This window comes from Mustela nivalis (genome assembly GCF_964662115.1).
Source record: "Mustela nivalis genome assembly, chromosome: 11".
Lineage (NCBI taxonomy): Eukaryota > Metazoa > Chordata > Mammalia > Carnivora > Mustelidae > Mustela > Mustela nivalis.
In genome coordinates, this window is record NC_139030.1 from 65,695,228 (window position 1) to 65,718,932 (window position 23,705).

General features: G+C 37.1%; 1 protein-coding gene across 2 annotated transcripts in view; it reads left to right on the forward strand.

Annotated features, from left to right (window-relative positions):
- LOC309843930 (uncharacterized protein) overlaps positions 1 to 23,705 on the forward strand; it is a 273,507-nt gene that overhangs the window by 108,605 nt on the left and 141,197 nt on the right. For both annotated transcript variants that reach the window (XM_082689953.1, XM_082689954.1), the window contains one exon: positions 1,445 to 1,604. In XM_082689953.1, the coding sequence (XP_082546079.1) occupies positions 1,499 to 1,604 (106 nt within the window). In that variant the 5' untranslated portion in view covers positions 1,445 to 1,498. The remainder of the gene's footprint in view (positions 1 to 1,444; positions 1,605 to 23,705) is intronic.

Here is a 23,705-nt window from a genome sequence, read left to right on the forward strand (position 1 = left end):
TAGTGTCTTATATTTACCCATTTACTTATTATTTCTGTTCTTTATCCTTTCATTTAGCTGAAGGTTTCTATCTGGCATTATTTTCCCTTTGCAGTATAGGTCAGCTGGTGATGAATTTTTTCATTTTTTATGTCTGAAAAAGTTTTTATTTTGGTGTCATTTTTGAAATGACTGGGTATAGAATTCTAGGATGACAGTTGATTTCTTTCATTACTTAAAGATGTTGCTCCACTGTCTTTACTTTTGCATGGTTTTTTGATGAGAAATCTGATGCCATTCTTACATTTTTTCCTCTTTGTGCAATGTTTCTTTTTTTTTCCTCTGACTAATTTTTAAAATTTTATTATTTTTTAAAATTTGAGAGAGAGAGAGAGAGAGAGAAAGCAAGAGAGCAAGGTAGTGGGAGGAAGAGCAGAGGGAGAGGGATAAGCAGACTCTGAGCTGAGCATGGAGTCCATTGCAGGGCTTAATCCCATGACCCTGAGATCACAAAATGAGCCAAAATCAAAATGCTTAATTGGATGGATCAATTATATGCTTAACCAGTTGAACCACCCACATAGCCCTCCTCTGGTTGATTTTAAGATTTTGTCTTTATCATCAGTTTTAAGTAACTTAATTATAATGAACGCATGCTATACGTTTCATCATCTTTTTTGTTTGTTTGATGTTCATTGATCTTAAGCATCTATGAGCTTACAGTTTTCATCAAATTAAAAAAATTCCTGACCATCGTTTGTTTAAATTTTTTTTCCATTTCCTGAAACATGGGGTCCCACATAGTCATTTGTATTAATATTTACAAATTGCGTAAGTGACCCTGCCAAGAAGGAAAATTATTTCTAGAGTTACTTTGGCTGAATTTCACAGATTCTCTAATACTAAAAAATGACCTCTAAATCACAAAAGGTTCTTGCTCCATTCATTTTCCTCCATTCCTTATGCTCATCAGTCTCATCATAGATAAATGTTTAATTGGCTAAAAGCTTCAAATATCCATTATAAAGATACTTTTCACTCACATGTAATAGGATAGCAAGATACAAATGTTTTGAAGAGCTGAAGAGGTAACATAACCATGTGATGCTGAGTTGCAAGACAATATAGAGAGGTAGGAACGTTGGCAACCTCAACAGGCTTATAATGGCCAAAGGCATCTACACTTAAAGCCCAAGACAACAAAACCACCCCGTCAAATAAAAAACTTCTGCAACCCTTCCTTAGCCTGTTTATTGCCAGTAGTGACTTCTGTGAAGAGCTCACAATCAGATAGAGAAGGATACATAATTGTTCCTGGATTGCTTCTCTTAAGAATATCTTCAAATCTATTAGCATCTTTTGTTCAATAATGAGTTAGAGTACAATGTCTGGCATATGGTAAGTGCTCAACTGGTGGTATATCTCTTATCGTTATTATTGTTTTTATTGTTCTTTTTCACTGCAGATTTAGTAATGATGGTGATCAAAGTCATAGCAGCTGGGAGCTACAAGTTTCAAAATGGGCAGCAAAAGAAGACCAAGTAGGGGAGAAGGGAAAAGTTTTTCTTTTAAAGAAGCCTGTAAGCTGATCTTGGGGAGAAAGGAGAAAGTCCTGGAACTGCTACGTGAGTGAACCTGAATCAGATATTCATGAAAGATGTGTCCCCACTGGCCTATTCCTTAGTCTTCATTGAGATGAGATTTTCTTATTGACTTCTGGAGCTTCTGCAAGGAAAGTCTACCACCAGAAGCAGAAAGCATATTGTTTCATTTCTCCTTGGTATTTGTTTGATAGCAATGACACCGATTCTTGCCACAGAACTTTGGGGGAGCTCCCTACTTCCTCTAGTTATTCTCTGTGGATATATTTCACAAGACTCCAGGATGTTCATAAGGCCAAGTATAGGGATAGGGAAAGGGCCTGTATACTTGGCTGGGTGATGGTGGGGAAGGAAGTCACTAGATAAATATTGAGAGGTTGTGAGAGGGCGGAGCTGAAGAAGTATGGATGCTTGAGTTGAGATGATGGTTAGATATCTTATCATATAGTTGATATGATATGTTTTTGTTGAAACTAAATTTAGTGATGTTTTTCTGATTTACCCCCTGAGTAATGTTCTCTTAAACCTTTTGGTTTAAACACCCATCATTAAAAAGTTTTGAATGAATACCCTCAATATACATATTTATTACATTATATGTTATTTTGAGGAATTAATTATTAAGGAATATGTAAACTGTAAAACAATAAATTTTAAAAGGATAAGAAGTAAATAAATGGAAGTAGAAGTCCTAATAATAGTGTACCACCTGGGGTGTTACATACTCTACCTTAGAGATGAGAGTTTGGAGGAAGGGTTTAAGAGAGGCAAGCCTTCCATTTCTAGGTAGAAGTCTTTCAGACCCTATACCAGGCCTTATGGCTTAGTTCTCCACTTAATGTATAGGATAAAGATTACAGTATCATTGAAATGCAAGCATATGGTCAGAGAGCATTTCTAGGAAATTCTAAATTATGAAACCAACTGTATATAAGTTTGCCTATTGTGTGCCCAACATTACTCATTGTAATGGGCATTAAAAAAGATAATGTCTGTTCAATCTAAACCAAACACTGTGGAGGAGGTATCATTCTATAAATAAAAAAGCAGGTTCTCAGTAATTCTAATGCTGATCTATTTCTGAAGCCCATCTTTTCATCACTTCTTGATCTTCTGGCAAAGATCAAGTGCGAAGCCCACCTTTCCATTCTGCTGGGCTTCTTCAGGACCATGGTGTATCCATCTCTGTACAGACAAGATTTGTCAACTGTCTTTCAATGAAAGACTCTGTTCATGGAAAGTTAACCAAAATCTTCATCAAAATTTTATATTGACTTGTAGAATCATTTTGGATGAAGAACTTGCAAGTTATAGTAAGCTATTATGATTTTTATTATATAAAAGACAGTAAAACAAGGGAAATGACAAAGGAATTTTAAAACACCCATAGACACTCTTATAGCATATCTTACTTTTATTTTTTCATGTTTTCTTCCAATTTTTGTTTATTTTTAATTTTTTATGTTTTCTTCCAATTTTTACCCAGATACATATTAGTTGCAATCATAGTTTAAAATATTACCTTGTTTTCTGATAATGTTTTTTACAAAAACATTTCTTGAGGTGATAGAGATATAGCATGATAGTAACATTGAAATGTTTAATGGGTTCATTAAATTTTATCAAATATTAGTATTTTATTTAACTTTCTACTAATTATCAGATCCATTGTTCCCAATCTGTTGGGATGCTAAAAAAGCACATTTTGTGCATTCAATGATTAGAAATTTAATTTCTTTAAAATAATAACTAATGCAATAGCTATTATGTATTGAGTTTTTACTGTGAAGCAGACACAGTTTGATGGGGTGAAATTTCAGGGTAAAAGGCATGAACATTATCATTGTTCTTAATATATTAAGATTGCTACTAGATTACTAGATTGCTAGAGGTGATATGAATTGATAATACAACTTGGAAGTAATATGTAACTTTACCATTTTCTCCACTACTCTGCCAGTGTGGAAAATTATTATTGTATCAATGTTAAACATTTTATAACTTTAATGAGTGATACCAGAATTCTTCTTAAGGAGGGAACAGATTTTGTTTGTGAAAATACCTTGATAAGCCACTTTAAGTTGAAGAAGGAAATTCTGAATTCATAGAATGGAAGGAGCCAAGATAACAAACTGCTGTGTATTTGAAATAAGCAGGAATTTGGGGATTAGGAACAAGAAGGAAGGGAAGAGGGAGAGAGGCGAGAGTGGACTATAACATGGCAGGGGACTGAAATCCTAACTGTGCAAATGGCTGAGCGACTTTTGCAACAGTATCTAAACTTGCATTTTTGGTTTGCTTCTGCTGTAGCCTTACAAATTTCCTGACCTCCCAAGTTTGCAGTCAAGCTTTTCCATACATAGATCCCATAGGAATGATTGGTTTGAGGGAAATTAAGGAAAACAGTTTCATAATTAGATCAAATGTAGTGTGAAATTAAACCGGATGCGTGAACAGGATGGTGAGATGTTCCCTAATAGAACTAATTCAAAAATTTTAGGAGTTTTAACTGGAGGTGACAACCAAGAAAATGTACATTCCTAAGAAATTCTCTAAAGTTCTCGATAGGGCTTTGTATCTCCACACGGCATAAATTAAGGGTTTGACTGCTTGTATTTAGGTCTCAAAAGACATGTAGACTCCAGTAGACATCTGGTTGGTGTTCACTTTTCTTAACAATGGCTTCAGTTGGCACTTCCTCTGCCTCTGTCTTCTGTTGCAGTGACTCACCTTCATACCAGATTTGGGCCATCAGTGGATTTTCAGATACAGTATCTGAAAAAGGCTTTTGTTATTTCTTGATTTTGTTTATTTCTAGCATGACAGCTCAGAAATTGTTCACCAGAACAATTTCTGAGCTGTCATTATTGCATTTAATCATCATTAAGAAAATGGAAAAGCTAGGGCAATGTAGAGAATACAAAGGGCCTTCAAGTCAAATGTTGGAAGAGATGGTCAGCCAGACCAGTAGCTTATTTTTACTGATAATATCATATTACATTTGGATGCCTGGGTGGCTCAGTGGATTAAGCCTCTGCCTTCAGCTTGGGTCATGATCTTGGGGTCCTGGGATTGAGTCCTACATTGGGCTCTCTGCTCAGTGGGGAGTCTGCTTCCCCATCTGTCTCTGCCTGCTGCTCTGCCTACTTGTGATCTCTCTCTCTATCAAAAAAAAAAATCTTAAAAAATTATATATCACATTTAGCAAAAGGAACAAGACTTGCTATTGCGACCTTGTTCCATAGTTTACCTTGAGGTTTTTTTTTTTTTAAGATTTTACTTTATTTTATTTATTTGACAGACAGAGATCAGAAGTAGGCGGAGAGGCAGGCAGAGGTGGTGGGAAGCAGGCTCCCCACTGAGCAAAGAGCCTGGTGTGGGGCTTGATTGCAGGGCCCTGGATCATGACCTGAGCTGAAGGCAGAGGCTTTAACCAAACTGAGCCACCCAGGCACCCTTACCTTGAGCTTTTTAAGACAGTTTTTAACATGAACACTTAATGAGGCAATTTTTAGCTCTTGTTTTATTAGAGATATTTATGATTGTGTCTTATTATATCTACTAGCATGAAAGCTCTTGGAAGGCAGGACATGTGTCCTATTTCTATTTTTTACACTTTTGCCTTCAACATAATTTGAAGCATGCAGTCCACATTAATTTTTTAAAAGTATTTATTTATTTATTGAAAAAAGAGATTTATTCATTTATTTGAGAGAGAGAGAGAGAGAGAGAACACAAGCAGGAGGGTCGGAGAGACTCTCAAGCAGATTCTGTGCTGAGCGTGGAGCCTGATTTGGGCTCGATCCCAGGACCCTGTGATCGTGACCTAAGCTGAAACCAAGGAGAGACACAACTGACCGCACCACCCAGGCACACCATGCATGCAGTCTATGTTTAATAAGTATTTATTTATTAAATAAATGTGGACTACCGCATTTATTTACTGTAGGAAGTACAGCCACCTATACTTCCCAGGAAACATGTATCATGTTCATTTCTTATTTTGATCTCTTAGTTTTCCTACTTTTAAAAATTTTATTTTCCTTGTATGTTGACCTTTCCTTTAATTGTCAGGATTCTATAATTTATAATAGTATTCTATTAGCTATGATGCCTAATGATGCTTGAACCATGAATTATTCTCTGGGTATGTTCTTCCCCTAAATGGTATAGTTATTTTCTCCAATACCTTCTAGTAACTAGTACATTGAAAACTGTAGTGGATACTTAATAAATGATTCTTGGCTGATTCACTCATTGTTGACAGAAATTTCTTAGCACAAATTATGAATCCATCAAGTCACATAATTGACAAAGTGTCCTTTTATTATTTATTAACAAACAAAAACATGAACATTTGAGGGGCAGTCTCCAGGCAATTTAGAAGAACAGATGGAGTAATTTAACTCCTTTAGATCGTTGGAAGGCTGACAGGTACCACGTCGAGCGAGCGCAGTCACCTCCATCTGGCACACACACGGGTAAATTTAGCACCGGAAGATAATGGTAAAACAGATGCTCCTGCAAAGGTACAGGACTCACAATGGCAAAAATAGACTTTGCCCACTCAGGGACCTTACTTAAAGGGCAAACTTTGAGCTGCAATTAATAAAAATAATGAGACTGCTTTTAGGTTATGACTAGTTTTAAAACATTAGTCAGAGATATAAAGTTCTATATTTAGGAGCAGTAAAATGAGTATACATTTTCCCCTACTCATTTGGGATCCTGAGTGCTCTGCAGCATTTCGTGAGAAAATCAGAGGGCACTGCTAAGTCAGTGACACAGAAAATGCTCTCACATTCCCTGAATTAAATCCTTGGGCTTTACCATCTCTGATTCTTTCCTGTAAACCTGAGAGAAGATTCCTATAGTGGGTGTGATTACTTTTATATTTCCAAGTATGAGCCTCCTCTATTTAGTTTGCTTGAGCCCCTTTAAGTGTTTCAGTTACGTATAAAAGGGAAATAATGTTTTAGAAAACTAAGAAGTATTTCTGATCTCTCTCGTCTTGCAAAGCAATTTGTATCTCTGGATGTATTCAGGGAAAGCCATTTAAGGAGGCCCCCCATTGTTCTGAATTGCACACATGTGCATGTTGAAAGGCCACGCTTTCTGATGTGGCATTTAGGAAGAATGACATTTATAAATCTCTACTGCTGGAGCTGTGGAATAGATGACTTAGAAACGGAGGTTCTTATGCACCAAAAGATCTTTGTTACATATTTGAAATTTTTTCTTAAAAAAATGGGTCTATTGAGGCTGTCAAGAAATGCAGGTGTGTCCTGTTTGAGATACTGGAATGAAAGGTATTCGGTTGAATGAAGGGTCACATGCACAGAATAATGATACCCCCCCCCCCCCCAATTTCCAGACAAGTTGAGAATGTAGCAATTGAAATAAACCAATGAAGCTTATACTCTAGGGTATTCCACCCCCCCACCCCCCCCACCCCCGCCGAGGGCCCTTTCCCAGTAAGAGTTCTTTGCAAAGAGCAAGAATGGAATCTGTATGCTTTTACATGAGTTAATATGCTTGGTCAAAATTTAGCAGTTAGGTATTGTGAAGGGTATTTTCTTCAGAGGGATCCAAAAATACATATTTGAAAAGAATTGGTTACAAAAAGCAGTAGTTTCTTTGTTGAACATGTGTAGAATGTTCTTTATTTTCTTTGAGTGGTTGTATGAGTAAACAATGGGGAAGGAGGCAAATGAATTAGGCCCCTGGTGGGCAATCTGAAATTCTTGTCTGGCTTTGCTTTGTTACCTGGGCCTAGACACTTAACCCCTCTGGATGTGATTTTCTTATTAGGTATGAGTAAGGCAGAGTGGAACTAAGTATATAGTAGGGGTATTTCTACACTTTGAATATGTCATTCCAACTCATTTGTATTATATTGTTTCTTTTCTGGAGTCATCTGTCAATCTGTTTGCTTCATTGAATGTAACATCATCTTTTTTCCCTTTTAGCTACTTATATTTTGTCTTTGATTTTCAGCAGTTTTACAGTGATCAGTCTATGTATTCTTTTATTTGCATTTATTCTGTTAGGGTTTGTAGAACATCTCAAATCTCTGGGTTGGTTTCTTTCATCATTTGTGGAAAATCATTTCACTAAGTGCTGCTTCTGCTCCATATTTTCTTCTCCTTTGCCTTCTGGGGATCCAAATACACATATGTGTACCATATTTCTCTTATGCTCATTTCTGTATTTTCTATTCATTTGTTTCCTTATGCATTAGTCCGTAATTTTTCCTGACCTACTTTACAGTTTGTGAATCTCTCATCAGCTTTATTTAATCTGCCGTAATACCCATCAGTTGTGTTCTTAATTCTGCTTACTATATTTTAATCATAAAAGTGTCACTTGGTGCTTTTTTATAATTTTCATTCCTCTATCAAAATTATCCATATTTCCATTTAATTTCTTGAAAGTATTAATTATAGTTTTAAAAAATTCATGTCTAATAACTCCAGTAAATTTTCTTGGGCTCTGTTTATACTGTCTGTAATTCTCTTGATTATGGTCAAGATTCTGTTTCTCAGTAACTTAATGCCAGACATCATATATGAAATCTTCGGTTCTGAATTATTTTTATTTTTCTTTCTCTTTCTTTCTTACTTACTTAATTATTCTTTCTTTCTTTCATTCATTCTTATTTATTTATTGATTAAAAGATTTTTTTTTTAAAGAATTTTATTTATTTGACAGAGAGAGATCACAAGTAGGCAGAGAGGCAGGCAGAGAGAGAGGAAGGGAAGCAGGCCCCTGCTGAGCAGAGAGCCCGATGTGGGACTCGATCCCAGGATCCTGAGATCATGACCTGAGCCGAAGGCAGTGGCTTAACCCACTGAGCCACCCAGGCGCCCAAAAGATTTTTTTTTTATTTGACAGACAGAGATCACAAGCAGGCAGAGAGGCAGGCAGAGAGAGGAGGAAGCAGGCTCCCCACTGAGGAGAGAGCCCCATGCGGGGCTTGATATCAGGACCTTGGGATCATGACCTAAGTGGAAGGCAGAGGCCTTAACACACTGAACCACCCAAGCGCCCCATTCATTCTTTTTAAAAGAGAGGGTTTTTGTTTCAAACAGTTGATTAGGGCAGGGGACTGCCACCTTAATTTAGCCAGGAACTGATGATACAAAGTTGGACTTCAGTGTACGTGAGGGCTGATTGTACGGTCTGTCTGGTTCACCCCTATGTATATAGATTCACGACAGGACGTCAGGGTTCTTTCTGAAAGTTTTGACGATTTCTCAAGATTGCTTTTCCTTAGTGTACTCTGAACTCCAATTAATGTTTTCCTTGGCCACTTAAGACGGTGGAAAGTTCTATTCAGCTTCTCATCCTCTCAGACAGCCTTTAAACCACCACTGTTAAATTGACAAAATCCTTCAGGTCAAAAGCAACACATCCACTGTTGAGCCTATTTTCTCTGTATTCCTTTTCTCTGTGAATCAGCTTTTCTAAATGTCAGTGTTTTTGAAATTCTCTGATGCTTTAAACATTATATTTTAAAAAAGTATCTTTTTAGTTTTCCATTTGCTCTCAGAAGGAGGATTTTTTTCTGGCAAAAAACAAAGACAAACAAAACCCTCCAAAACTCTAATCTGCACTTACAGGAAGCGAGAAGTCTCTTTCAAGTGTTAAACTCTAAAATTGTATATTTTTATGATTTTACTTTAAAAGGGTGGATTATTGTTTTTTAGTAGTCAATCTGCAAAGAGCATAAGAGAATAAATACCTGGGTGCCTAGATGCCCCATTTGTTGTTAAATATATTTCTTTCACTTGTTCTCATTGGTGGAAATGAAAGGCCAAGATTATGGAAAGACTGACAGAATCGCTTTTTGTACAGCAGAACTTATGCATGCCCTCTCTCATGCTTCTACATTAACTAGGATGACATTTTTGCATTTCTTTAATGAAAGCAGGATTTTCCCATTCTTCATCCTGATGAGAAAAATCTTTAACCAAAATAACAGTTGAGAAGCTATTGATCTGAAGCCCATGTGAAACTCTGCTTTTTCAAAGTCTTTTGGGATATACCAAGTCCAAATCATAGGTGCCTCCATAAGTAATTAGATAGGCAGTATTTCCACAGCTGTGCAATACCACATGGTTTTGCTTTCTTAGGCTTAAGGGAACTTCCTTCCTTTGCAGTTAAAAAGTCAACCGTGTCAGATTCTATACACTCATCCTTCTTAAATGGGGCAGAGAAGGTCTGAGAAACTTAGGTTTGAACTCCATGATATTCTGACTTTTACTGAAAGAGAACTCAAGTATGTCACATGTTGGAGTCAAGAGGTTCTGTAGCCAGTGCAGCAAATGCTTTAGCTTTTGACTGAATTATTTAATTTGCAATAATGACACACTGAAAGACAGGTGGAAGTAGTGAAGCTGCATGCCCCGCTGACCACGGATTTCAGTTCTCAGCCAAGGATGTCCCTGCAGATTTGCTGAACAGGGCATACGTGGGTCTCTGTTCTTCCCCCAGGCTCATGTTTGGCTTAGCTTTTTTCTTTGCACTGCTTTTCTGATTTCACTATTGTAGGTTCATTTAAGGTTGAATATCTGATGTCATCTCTGTTCTCATTACAATCTAGTTAGCAGTAACACAATAGGGATAGTCTTTCAAATAATATTAAGAGATACAAAGTGACCTATTGAATAAAGTTACTTTGGATTTCACTGAAGGAATGTCTTCCTTTATGAGGAAGAAGGTAAGACTCTTTTCATCTTTCATCATTGATAAGCCAAAAATTTGAGAAGGGTAGAGACTATATGTAAAAAGAACACCTTTATTTGTTACCAATATTAAAAAGAAAAATGTGTCTTTTAAAATGGTGTTCTTTTTTTGCTTTTCCTTTTATTATTTTGAAAGGCATAAAGAATGGCCAGCATATAAATTTAAAACTTTTTTTTTGTAAAAATGACACTGGCTATATCCAACTGTCTTTCAATAAATGTATGTACATAAAGACATTTTATACAATATCCTGTAAATATGATCATACTACACTATAGGTTGGTATTTTTTATTCAATAATGAATTATGAATACTGTTGCAAATAAGTAATTATATATCTTCATCATTAAGATATGCAAAATAGAAGGAGAATGTTTGTCACAATTTAGTAACTTTATTATTTTTGGGAAGAGTAGATGTTGCTACAAGTTTTGGATTGAATTGTGCCTTTCAAAAAGATATGTTAAGGTCCTAACCCTTGGCACACATGAAGATGACCTTATTTGGAAATAGGGTCTTTGAAGATGTAATTAATATAGCCATATTGGATTAGGATGGGCCCCAAATCCAATGACTGGTTTTCTGGTGAGAAGAGAGATTTGGAGACACAAGGATGAAGGCCATGTGATTATGGAGTCAGAGGCTGGAGTGATACACCTACAAACCAGTGAATGTCAAGGATTGCCAGTAATCACCAGAAGCTAGGAAGAGGGAAGGAAGGATCCTCCTTCCCCTCAGAACCTGACCCTCGATTTCAGACTTTTAGATTCCGGAACTGAGGGAGAATAAATTTCTGCTGTTTAAGCCCCAGTTTGTGGCAATTTGTTACAGCAATCCTAAGAAACTAATATAATATGCTATGTTGAGCTATTTTATTTTGAGTATTTCCTTGTTATTACTAGTATCATATAGTCCATGTATCATGTGTTGGCACTTCATCTTGGTGATTAAAGAAGCAGGTATTACGGTGTGTAAATAGAATTTAGGAACTATGGCATAATAGACCTGATAAGTTTTTCAAGAGATCTTTATCCAGCTTTAGTCTCTTCTACTAAAAGAGGACAGGGAAAATGTAGATACATTTTAGAGCAACAAAAAAGACAAATGGTCTGAAAAATAAGGCATGTTAGTCACAGTATCTGGAAGCTGACAGGAACTTTATTGATCATTCACTTCAGGGCTGGCATATTATTCGCCCGTGTGTGGGCCCTTCCATAGCAGACACTGCTGTTGAGACTGGGTGCTGTTTGGCCCTGAGTACAGACCCAGATGCCTAATCCTCTGCCACATGGGTATGACCAACCAATCAGCTCTGACTCAAATAAAGCTTATTCACTGCTAGAGTTCAGTCAAATTTTTTTCTTTACAGATGAAAAAACTGAAGCCCAGGAAGAGAAAGAGAGTTAATCATAGGACTCAGAATAGATTAATAATTGGATATTAATCTCCAAATTCCAGTCTAGTGCCTTTCTATTCACCACAATGTCTCCTTCTCAGCAACATGCAGAGAATGAAAATCTTTTGTTGGAGAAAATATACTGGAGGTGTCAAAAGTTCTTTCAAAATCTAAAATGGATTCCATGACTCCTCAGTAGTATGTCCTAGAGTCCCTAGGGATACCAGATCATTTAGGACACAAATTCAGTTTTAGAGCTTGGGTATAATTCTATTGAGTAACAGCTGTGGTGGTGGTCAGTGAAGGAAAGAAAAAAAAAAAACAAACTATGTTCCTAGAAGCATATAGGTTATACTACTTTGGTTTCCCTACGCCACTATTTCACAGTATTTATTAAGTAAAACTGTGCTCCATGACAGGGATATCAAGATGAGTAAAAGGAACACCTCAACCTCAAGGAGGTAAGTAATTAATGGCAACACGGTGAGGTCAGTTTGGTAATGCATTTTTGGTGCTGGGACACAGCACAGCTAATAGTACTCTATTATTTATAGAATTAGGATAATGGAAAAAAGTTAGAAGGTAATTAGAGATCATTGATCTTACCTCATAGTCAACGTAGGAATCCTCTTTATGCTGTATCCTGCAAAAGATCAATTAGTTCGTCTTCTATTGACCCGATTGACTTAAAGTTATATACATGAAAATACGTGTGTGCACATTTGTGCATGTGTCTACATGCATGTACTTTTGCTTCCACCTTATTCTCAAGTAATTCATAATCTAAAAAGATAAAAAATTCTCCTCTGGTCTTTGCTTGAATATTTACAGAGATGAGGCATTTATTATTTCACAGGGAGCTTAAACTATTTTTTGAATATCTATCTATCTATCATCTCCAAAATTCAGGGGCTGTTTTGCCGAGACATTGAGAATCATTCTAGACGCTACCAAGAATCCTGTTCATATTGCCTCCTAAATATTTCTTGGATTCCATTCTCTTTTTCCCACTTTCTGTGGTTTCTGTCTTAGTTCAGATTTGGTTATCTCTACCTTGGATTTCTGCTAGTCTCCATACTGATTTTTGTATCTCATAGATTCCTTCTTTGCACAGTATTCAGCATGATATATTTTAAAAAGATATGGCCATATGGGGGAACCTGGGTGGCTCAGTTGGCTAATCATCCAACTCTTGACTTCAGCTCAGGTCATGATCTCAGGGTTGTGAGTTCGAGCCCCAGGTTGGGCTCCATGCTGGGTGCAGAGCCTGCTTAAGATTCTTTGTCTCCATCTGCCCCATCCCACCCCCAACCCCAGCTAGTGCATGCTTGCTCTCTTTATTTAAAAAAAAAAAAAAAAAAAAAAAAGAATAGACATAGCCATGAAATTTCCCCTCTAAAATTCTTTAGAGATGTCCTATTGTCTTAAAAGGAGACATCGTAACAGTTATATTGGACGCTAGAAGACAGTGGAGCCAAGCCTTCAAAATTCCAAGGCGATATATATACTTAGTTATATTAAAGCTATAGTGTGAAGACAAAATATATATTTCCAGAAAGCTAATCAATCATGTCCTTTGCCAATACAAGCAAGTAAAAGAAAGGGGAATCTGAAATCTTGGAAACGAGGGACCTGCCCAAGAAGGAGCAATGAGAATTTTTGAAATGATATTGAAGGGATATTTCCAGGTAACAGCTATACAGAAGCACATAGAGAGGAGAAGGAAGGTAGAGGGCTCTAAAAGCAGTGTTTCCCCCAAAACAATCAAGCAGATATATCAAACTGATATAGTACCAGGTTTTAATAACTATAACGAGAGTAATTTTATGTTTTGGGACAATTGAATGTGAACTAATGATAATTACAGAGATAATAAAGCAAATAAGAGTGAAGCCATTATTAATTCCAAGGGAAAAAATGGTACCAAAAAATTACATAATCCAGGCCCAGAAATAAACTTTACATATATAGTCAAATGATTTTTGACAAGAATATCAGGATTGTTCAACAGAAAAAGGACAGTCTTTCCAACAAATGTTGTTGGGAAAACTGTATATTTACATGCAAAAGAATGAAGTTAGACTCTTATCTTGAGCCACATAAAATATTAATTCAAATTGGATCAATGACCTAAATAAAGACCTAAAATTATTAACTTCTTAGATGAAAACATATGGGAAAATCTTCACGATACTATATTTGGTAATGATTTCTTAAATATAATCCTAAAAACACAACAAAAATAGATAAATGGGACTACCTCAAAATGAAAAGCTTTTGTGCAAAAAAACCCCACCAACAGAGTGAAAAGATAACTTACAGAATGGGAGAAAATATTTGCAAATATTAGATCTGGAAAGGATTAATATTCAGAACATATAAAGAACTACAACTCAACAAGAAACAAGAAGCAACCTGATTAAAAAATAGGCAAAAGACTTGAGTAGACATTTCTCCAAAGGAAGAATACATATGGCCAATAAGTATATGAAAAGATGCTCAGCATCAAAAATCATTAGGAAAATGCAAATCAAAACTATAATGAGATATCAATTCACATGTGTTAGGATGGCTATTTGTAAAAACAAAACAAAATAACAAGTGTTGGTGACAATATGGGGAACCTGGAGCCCTAGTATATTGGTGGAAATGGTGCAACCACTTTGGAAAACAGTATAGCAGTTCCTCAAAAAATTAACCATTGAGGAGCGCCTGGGTGGCTCAGTGGGTTAAGCCTCTGCCTTCAGCTCTGGTCATGATCCCAGGGTCCTGGGATCCAGCCCAGCATCGGGCTCTCTGCTCAGCAGGGAGCCTGCCTCCACCTCTCTCTCTGCCTGCCTCTCTGCCTACTTGTGATCTCTGTCTGTCAAATAAATAAATAAAATCTTTAAAAAAATTAAACATTGAATAACCATAAGATCCATCATATATATATATATATATATGTATATATATATACATATATATATATATATCCCCAAAAGAATTGAGAGCAGAGACTCAAAGAGATATTTGTATACTCACGTTTATAGTAACATAGTCAAAATAGCTAAAAGGTAGAACCAATCCAAGTATCTGTCATGGATGAATGCATAAGCAATATTTATTGTTACTATACATGCAGATGCATATATGTTGTTATATGTTATGTACATAATTTAATGTTATTCAGCCTTAAAAAGGTAGAAAATTTTGATACATGCTATAACATGGATGAACCCTGAGGACATTATGCTAGATGAAATAAACCCATTACAAGAAGACAGATATGATTCCATTTGTATGAACTACCTAGAGTAGTCAAATTCTTAGAGACAGAAAGTGGAATGGTGATTTCTAGGGCCTGGAGGGAAGAGATAATGGGAAGTTATTGTTTGGTGGGTACAGAGTTTCATCTGGGGAAGATGAAAAAATTCAGAGATGGATGGTTGTGATGGTTGCACATAAGTGTAAATGTACTTGATGCCTCTGAATTATCCACTTAAAAATGGTTAAGATGGTAAATTTTGTTACATATATTTTACTGCAATTAAAAATTAGCAAACTACTTTGCTAAGAATGAAATAAGCAGACATTTCAACCTGATTTCTTACTGATCACTGGACAAACTGATTACTTTTTCTATATCTTATAATATTGGGATATCTTTGTAGCTTTTAGTCAGCTTCTCAAATAAAATGCCTATTGTCATTAAAAATTACATAGTGTATAGCTTAGCTGAGACCCAAACTTACATTAATATTCTTATTTACACATTGAATATTGATTTTAACTTAAATTATAATATATTCTTTTGGGAGTTGGGGAAGGGGTGGATATGGTGTAAGAGAACTAAAATTTGATCTTTAATTTTAGGGAGCCAATAAATTATGTCTAAGATTGTAAATTTACAAAATGGAAGTTCACATATGTTATTTGTGTAAGTCCAGTTAAAATGCTAGAAGAGTTGATAGTGGTTGTTTCTGAGAAGTATTGGAATAGGCTATGTTACTGACTTTTTTCTATAAATCTCACAGTACTCTCTGATATTTTACACCATGTACATGTATACTTTTGATAAAAATGAAAGCTAATTTCAAAACATGTGAATACAGACACATCACTTACAGATTGGTTAATCAACCCATTACCAACTCTACATTTCTGGTCATATAATGAAAATTGAGTGACACATTCTTAATAATTTTAGAATGTTATCATGTAAAAGGCCATTTCATACGTATTGCTCTGGGTGAAGCCAGCTTCTGTGTTGTGAGAAAGTTTAAGCAGCCTCATGGAAAGTCCATGTGGTGGGTGGTCCATAGCCAGTAACTTACTTGCAAGCTGTGTAAGTACATCATATTAGAATTAATTTCTCTGGGGCCTATCAAGCCTTAAGATGAATGCTGCCATGGACAATATCCAGGGGCTCATAAAAGACGTGGAGCCAGAACCACCCAGGTAAGCTTCCCCTGAATCCTGACCCACATAAGCTATTGAGATAATAAATGTTGCTGTTTCAAACTGCTAAGGTTTGAGGTAAAGTGTTATGAAGCAACAGTCAACTTACATAGATTTTGGAGGAAGCTGAGTGTCAGAGAGATATAAAGGCCTGCCCAAAGTGACCCAGCAAGGACTGAACCACATTTTCTCACCCCAGAGTCAGTGCTCTTTTCATTTTCACTACCGAAGAGGTCTCCCAGCCTAAAGAACAACGTGTTGGTCTTTTAGTGTTTTCATTTCAGCAGTTCTGTTTTGATACAGGTAAGTTTATTCTGATGTCTAAATCCAATTTCTTTTGTTGAACTGTGTGCAGCTTAAAGCTCTCCATTCATTTCTGAGCTGGTATCTCAGACTACTATATCTGACTAAGGCGTCATTGTAATTGTCAAATCTGGAGGAAGTTAAGTACCCTCCATATGTATAAAGTTCTGACCTGGCCCACATCCTGAGTCATTTCTTTTCTATATATTACCTTTCTTATTTATCTCTTGGGTTCTGCCTTTGAATGAAAAATAACCTTAAAAATAGCATTCACATTGTAACATTGGAAAGAAGGTATAACAACTCATTTTTTCCATCAGTGCTCTAAACATAGAAATGATTATTAACTTCTTGCTGCCTTCATACCATATCTGAGTATTTCAATTTGCCCTTCTTTTCATCTCACAGATTTTTAATTTTCTGTTTCATTTAAGGTCATTAAGGAATATTACTTAAAATGGGAGAAAAGGACTAGTGTTTAGTCATTTTTAATTTACTGTGACACACACTTTTGCTGATTTACTGAATGAAGTAAGGTTATCAAAATGCATTGTCTTTGCTCCTTGATGCTTTTGGATTGCATTTCCATATGGATGAATTTTCCATTAGAAGTCCTCCCAGGCACATAGTGTCCCTATTAACTGAGTCATAGGTTGTATAACTCTTAGGAGAACTTACTAGCTTGATGTAGGGGTGCAGTGAGAGGGATGAAAAACTGAACTATTGCCAGTAATTTAGGACTTTGCAAGGCAGAGGTCTCCATTCTTATCTTTCAGTCAGTCTCCCAGACTACTATCCCGGAAATCAAACTAGCTGATCAGTTTCCTCAGTGCTACAGAGTCCATACTATGTCATGTTAGGAAAACCTATTCATATAGTTCTATATGATCCCAGGATGTGCCTGGGAAGCTTTAAAGCCCACAAGACAGCGGTTTGGCATTGGGCATGAGCTTGACACAGGAGGATGAGTCACTAGAATACATGGAAGGGACATTGAAAGGACAGCGGAGAACTTCTTTTCGTCTCACTTCACAAAGCTGCATGTGAAACTTGGGCCATGGGTCTCAAAACCATCTTGTGTGTCCTCTTCCTGGACCTCACTCACCAATGGTTCAAGTTAGTGGTAACTGATTTTATAGCTTTAGACCCAGGGAAGGTGGACTCTATGCGATTGCTAATCACCAGTTCTCAGCCACCTTTCCTTTTACTTTTTCTTCTTTAGAAATAGGGAAAACTAAACATGCTCATTCCTACCTTCCTTGGATACTTGGGATATTAAGTGGAGAAGTTTGGGCCACTGAGAAATAAAGGTTGGCGGTGTGGGGGGGTGTCTTTCTGAGGGTTGTTTGATACAGTTTTGCTTTCATGATAAATTGGACTAAATGTGGTTGGCTCAAGCCTTTGCCTCTCTGCTTTGTCTTGCTTGTGAATATGGCTGTGTGTGCATGGCTGGAGGAGCAGCAGTTTTCTTGTGGCCAAGAATTTATGAGTTAATATACCAAGAATAACAGCGTGGGTAGCAGGAAGTTCCTGAATCCTGATTCTGTCTTTGTGCCCCTACAACATTCTTGGACTTCTTACTGTTGGACTTTTGTTAGGCAGGAAAAAACCCAAATTAAACCAGAATGAGCTGTTTTGTTTAAGGTATTTTTGCTTGAGCATTCTGTTCCTTGAAAATACACCAATTGATATTGATTGATATCAATTGATAATTGATACACCAATAAATTGAATCATTTTAGTTGTTAGTGTAGAACAGGGTTTCTGCCTTGGCGTTATTGACATTTGGGCTGGATAATTCTTTGTTGTGAAGGACTGTCTGTGCATTGTATGATGTATAGCATTTTTCCTGGCCTCTACCCACTAGGTGTCAGTAGCACCCCCAAGATGTGACAACCCAAACTGTCTCTGGGCATTGACAGATAGCCCCTGGAGAACGAGTCAACCCCTGCAGTAAATGCAGATGTAAGTGAAATGGGGCTTACACAGATGCAGAAGGCATTTTTACAAATGCAAATTATGCACTCGAATCAGCCAGGACGGGTCAGTTTATGCTGCAGTAACAAAGGACTTGAAGTTTCAATGATCTACGGCCACAAAGTTTGCTTCTTGCTCGTTATGCTCCGCATCCACAGTGGCCTGGCTGAGGATCTGCTCAACATCTTCATTCTGGGATCCAGAACAATAGAGTAGCATCTGTCTGAATATTTCAGTTACTCAGACCAAGGAAAAATAGTCCTTAACAAAGCAGGCGCTAGCTTTTACAACTTCTACCTGGAAGAGACATATGCCACTTCTACTCAAATTTCTTTGAAAAAAGCAAGTCCCAAGGCCCTGCCTCATCACAGTAGGGTGAGGAAATACCATCCTTTCATAGGGAGAGGCATCAAAACTTTTTTTTTTTAAACATTATTTATTTATTTGATAGAGATCATAAGTGGGCAGAAAGGTAGGCAGAGAGAGAGGGGGAAGGAGGCTCCCTGCTGAGCAGAGAGCCCAGTGCAGGGCTTGATCCCATGACTTTGGGATCATGCCCTGAGCCGAAGACAGAGGCTTAACCCAATGAGCCACCCAGGCACCCCCCCCCAAAACGGGTTTTGAAAAAAATAATACTGCTTATCATGCCACCTGAGAAAAATAGATTAATGATAATTGCTCTGCCCAGACCAGCTCTTAGTGTTTGCTGGGATGGCACATCTTCATAGTGGAAGGGGCCAGAAAAAATGTGGAGAAAACAAGTGCAAAATAACTTTGTTGTAATTAATTCAGAGAGTCAGAAAGAGTCTAGACTAGTATGGTGGCCCAGTGCACAGACTTCAGAGTCAAAGTACTTGTTTTCAAATCTAGAATTTACCTCTTTCTGTCTCTCTGATCATAGGCAAGTGAATCAACCAAGTCTGTCTTCATTCACCTGCAGTGGGAGGTAAATGACTACCTTTACCTCTCAGCACTGTTATTTCAACATAATGCCAGTAAAGTGATTAGGACAACTGGCACCTGAAAAATACTCCATAAATGTCATCCAGTCCAGCCCAGTTTTGCACAGCTCTCAGGATCACTGTCCCTGTGTATTTGGAAAAGAAGGAGGTTGTATTAAATTGGATCCCAGTACTCTGTTTCACACTGCTTCTTTTCTGAGTTGCAGTCTGTCTCAGTTAGCTAGGGCTGCTAGAAGAAAACACCAGAGATTGTCGTTTAAATAAGAGACATGTATTTCTAAAGATTCTGGAGGCTGGGGAGCCTCAGAGCAAGATGCTGACAGATTCAATTCTTGGGGAGCTCCCTTTACGTTACAGTTTCCCTTTCACTGTGTGCTCACATACTTTTCCTCGGTGTGCGTATGTGGAAGGATATGGTGATCGAGACAGAAAGATGTCTTCCTTGTCTCATAAGGACACTAATCCCAACATGAAGGCCCCACTCTCATGATCTAATCTAATCCTCTCCCAAAGGCCCACCTCCTATACCATTACATTGGGGTTAGGTCTTCAACATGAGAGTTTTGGAGGGACAGTCCTCTCAGGGGCACATCCAAAGTCCTGCCCTGACAGGTCTTCGCCACTCTGTGAGGGCTGCTCTCTCTCCAGGCAAATCTCCCTTGCACAGGTAGAAAACTACCCTGACCCACCCTGTGTATAGGCTGGACTCATGTTTTTCTTCCCAGCACAACTTTTCCCGGGTCTGGGGATTCAGGATGGAATTAGGCTCTGCTACTACACAGAAGAGTGTTTAATGACCTCTGGTTATCTAAGTACTGCAGAAAATCTATAAGTGAGGATATGTGGGCAGTTCTGGTGTTCCAAATCTCATCTTTTCAAGGTCTACTCCCAGTGCAGCAAAATGAATCTTGTTTCCAATTTTTCAGCAGGTAACTGTTTATAAGTATGTGCACATGAACACATACTGACATACATGCATACATACTCACACACACATACCTGCACACACACACCCCCGCCATATACAAATACTGATTTTCAGGAAAAGGATAGTCTATAGTCATGGGAGAATGAGAAGCTTTAATCTCACTCATCCCCCTGTGATTATTACCAAGATTGCTTTCTTCTGGCAGACTTAGTATATTAAATAAAGGTTAATTCCTTTTATTCATTTCTCTCCTTTCAAATAGGTAGGGGAATGACAGGAAAAAACCCCCAAAACTGGTGTATTTCTGATCCACATTCTTCTCAATGGTTATTTCCTTAGCCAGGCAAACCTGGAGATTTGGTTCTGTCAGTGTTTTATTCAAAGCTATCTTCCTTCCTAGTTTCTGACCCAAACGGAGATGCAATGTGGGTAGAAGTCTTTTGGGAAGTAAAGTCATTATTATTACTGTTGTTGTCAGTCTCCTAAGGTGCTACACCTGTATGTTATCTGGATGTAACTTAATTGTTTATATGCTCTTTCCTTCTCAGCTTAAATTTTAAAATAACCACCCACTAAAGCTCTCAGGGATGGTGCAGATGTCAAGAAAATATTGCCTGACTTTGCATGACAATATCTCGTTTTATTCTCTAATTTAGTTTAATTCAAAACAGGGCTAATGTCTGTGAAATAGCCAATATAGAGACCAGCTGGGAACCTAACTGGCATCAGAAGCTCCACACAGATTAACATTTCAAAAATGACACCATATGGTAGAGAGCTTTGGATCTGATGACAAAGAAGCAGAATGAATGCTGGACAGCGCAAACCAGTGTAGATTGCGTTGAGTCGTGCATTGGAGTGAAAGGTGCATAAGCTCAAGTGATACAGCTATCATCTGCTTCCTTAACTCGCTCCAGGAACAAGCTGTTTTTAGCAGACATCTTTGCCATTTTATGGGAGAGTTAGTTAGCCTCTGATTTCAGTGTGTTATTTTCAAATTACTGTGATCTTTGAAACCATCAAGAAACTATAATTACACACCCTATAAAGGTTTGGTTGAAAATCCAGACGTATTCTGATGTTTACCCATATACCAAGCCATTGAGAAAGTGTCCTGAGTTTTGCCAAATTTCCTGTAATTTTTATAGCCACATGAACTTGAAAGCCAAATGTGATCTGTATGTTTCTAACTCATTTACTGTCAAGTCTTTCAGATAATGTTTGCTAAAAGTAGAATGCATATAGGAGTTGTTTCCAATCCTTCTCTCTTAAACTCTTGAGGGGTCCTCCCATCTCAACCCCCCCCCCCCACTTTCTGAGGGTGGGAGTTGGATCATTTTTTTTAAACAGCTATGTTGGATTGTGCCAAGTAAGCACATATGTAGATCTAGATCTACCTATATACTATGTATGCATCTCTGTATTTAGACATTGAGAAAGATAACAGCAATAAAGTGCCAGGTAGTTTACAGGTGAATTTTTGCAGCTAGAGAATTTTGAATTTGTTATAAAATGACTTTTGAATTTGCTATAAGGTTAAGAAAATTTGTTTTGGACTCAACGAAAACATATTGCATATTTTAATTTCTTGGTCTGAGTTTTGTGTTTTGGTGGCTTATTTTCTCTTTAATTTTGTTCTTGATCTTCATAGAACTTGGTTTTCCTGGTATCAAAATGCTGGGGGTTGTTATGGGTGCTTCAGGGAGGGGAACCCAGCACATAGTGTGCTTTGTATCTTTTCCCAAACCCCGTTAGAGAACATTCTCCTCAAAGGAAAGGACAGCCTTTTATCTGAACAGTCTTCCCCTGTTTTGCAAGGGTAATTTATTCCTAAAAAAGATCCTTAAGGGGATAAATCATCATGATTCAAAAATGAAATTACCAATAACTTAAATGGGGGAAAAATGGCACATTTCGTTTTAACTTTTTGTTCTGAGATAATTATAGATTCCCAGGAAGTTGCCAAAAAAATGTACATGGAGGTCTTGGATATCCTTCACCCAGTTTTCTCTAACAGTAATGTTTTGCACAGCTAAAATATAATACCAAACCTGCGAACTTGACATTGGTACAATCCAGACACGTGTGCTCAGTGTGTTTGTGTGTGTGTAGTTGTATTCAGTTTTATCAGATGCAGATTTGTGTAACAACTTCCACAAGGCAGATACAAGACTGTTCCATCAGCAGGAGGTCCCCTCTTGTTCTTCCTCATCTCCATATCCACTTCTTTCCCTACCATGCCTAACGTCTTGCAATTGCAAGTCTATTTTTCATTTCTATAATTTTGTTATTTCAAGAATGTTACATAAATGGAATAATATAGTATGTAACCTTAATTGGTTCCCCCACCCCCCAGCATAATTCCCGTGAGATCTGTTCCAAATTGTTTCATGTATCAATCATTTGTTCCTCTTTATTGCTATGTACTATTCCATATTATGAGTATATCACAGTTCACAGTTGGTTTAACCGTTAACCCATTGAAGGACATTTGGATCATTTCCTGTTCTTGTGTATTATGAATAAAACTACTATGAACATACATGTACAGGATGTTGTGTGAACTTAAATTTTCATTTCGGTGGTATAATTGCCCAGGACTGTAGTTGTTGAGTCCTATGATAAATGTGTGTGTAGTTTTAAATTTTGTAGGAAACTGCCAAATATTTTTGCTAAGTGGCTATATTATTTTACATTCTCACTAGCAATGCAAGAGTGATCCAGTTTCTTTGCATCCTTGCTAGCATTTGGTGTTATCACTATTTTTCATTTTAATTCTTCTGGTAGTTATGTATTGATATCTTATTTCAGTTTTAGATTGCAGTGACTTTGCATATTTGCTAATGATGTTAACATATTTCCATATGCTAATTTACCATCTGTATATCCTTTTCAATGAAATGCCTGTAGATATCTTTAACTATTTTCCAATTGGATTTTTTTTACTGCTGAAATTTAAGAGTTTCTTCTATATCCCAAGATTCTAGTCATTTGATACATAATACACAATTTTTTTAGTCTTAGTTTATATATTTGTCCTCAGAGTTTTTGCAGCAGAAAATTTTAAAATTTTGGTCAAGTCTAATCTATCAATTTTTCCTTTTGTGGATTGCATTTCTGGTGGTGTCAAGTCTGAGAACTCTTTGTTTAGTTCTAGGTCCTCAAGATTTTCTCATTTTTTTCTCTAAAAGCTTTACAGTTTCACGTTTTACATTCTCATTCATGATCCATTCTGTGTTACTTTTTTTGTATAAGATATGAGGTTTAGGTGGCATCCCCCTCCCCCCCCGTGATGTCCATTTACTCTTACACCATTTGTTGAAACAGCTATCGTTTCTCCATTGAATTGCTTTTGCACCTTTGTCAGATAT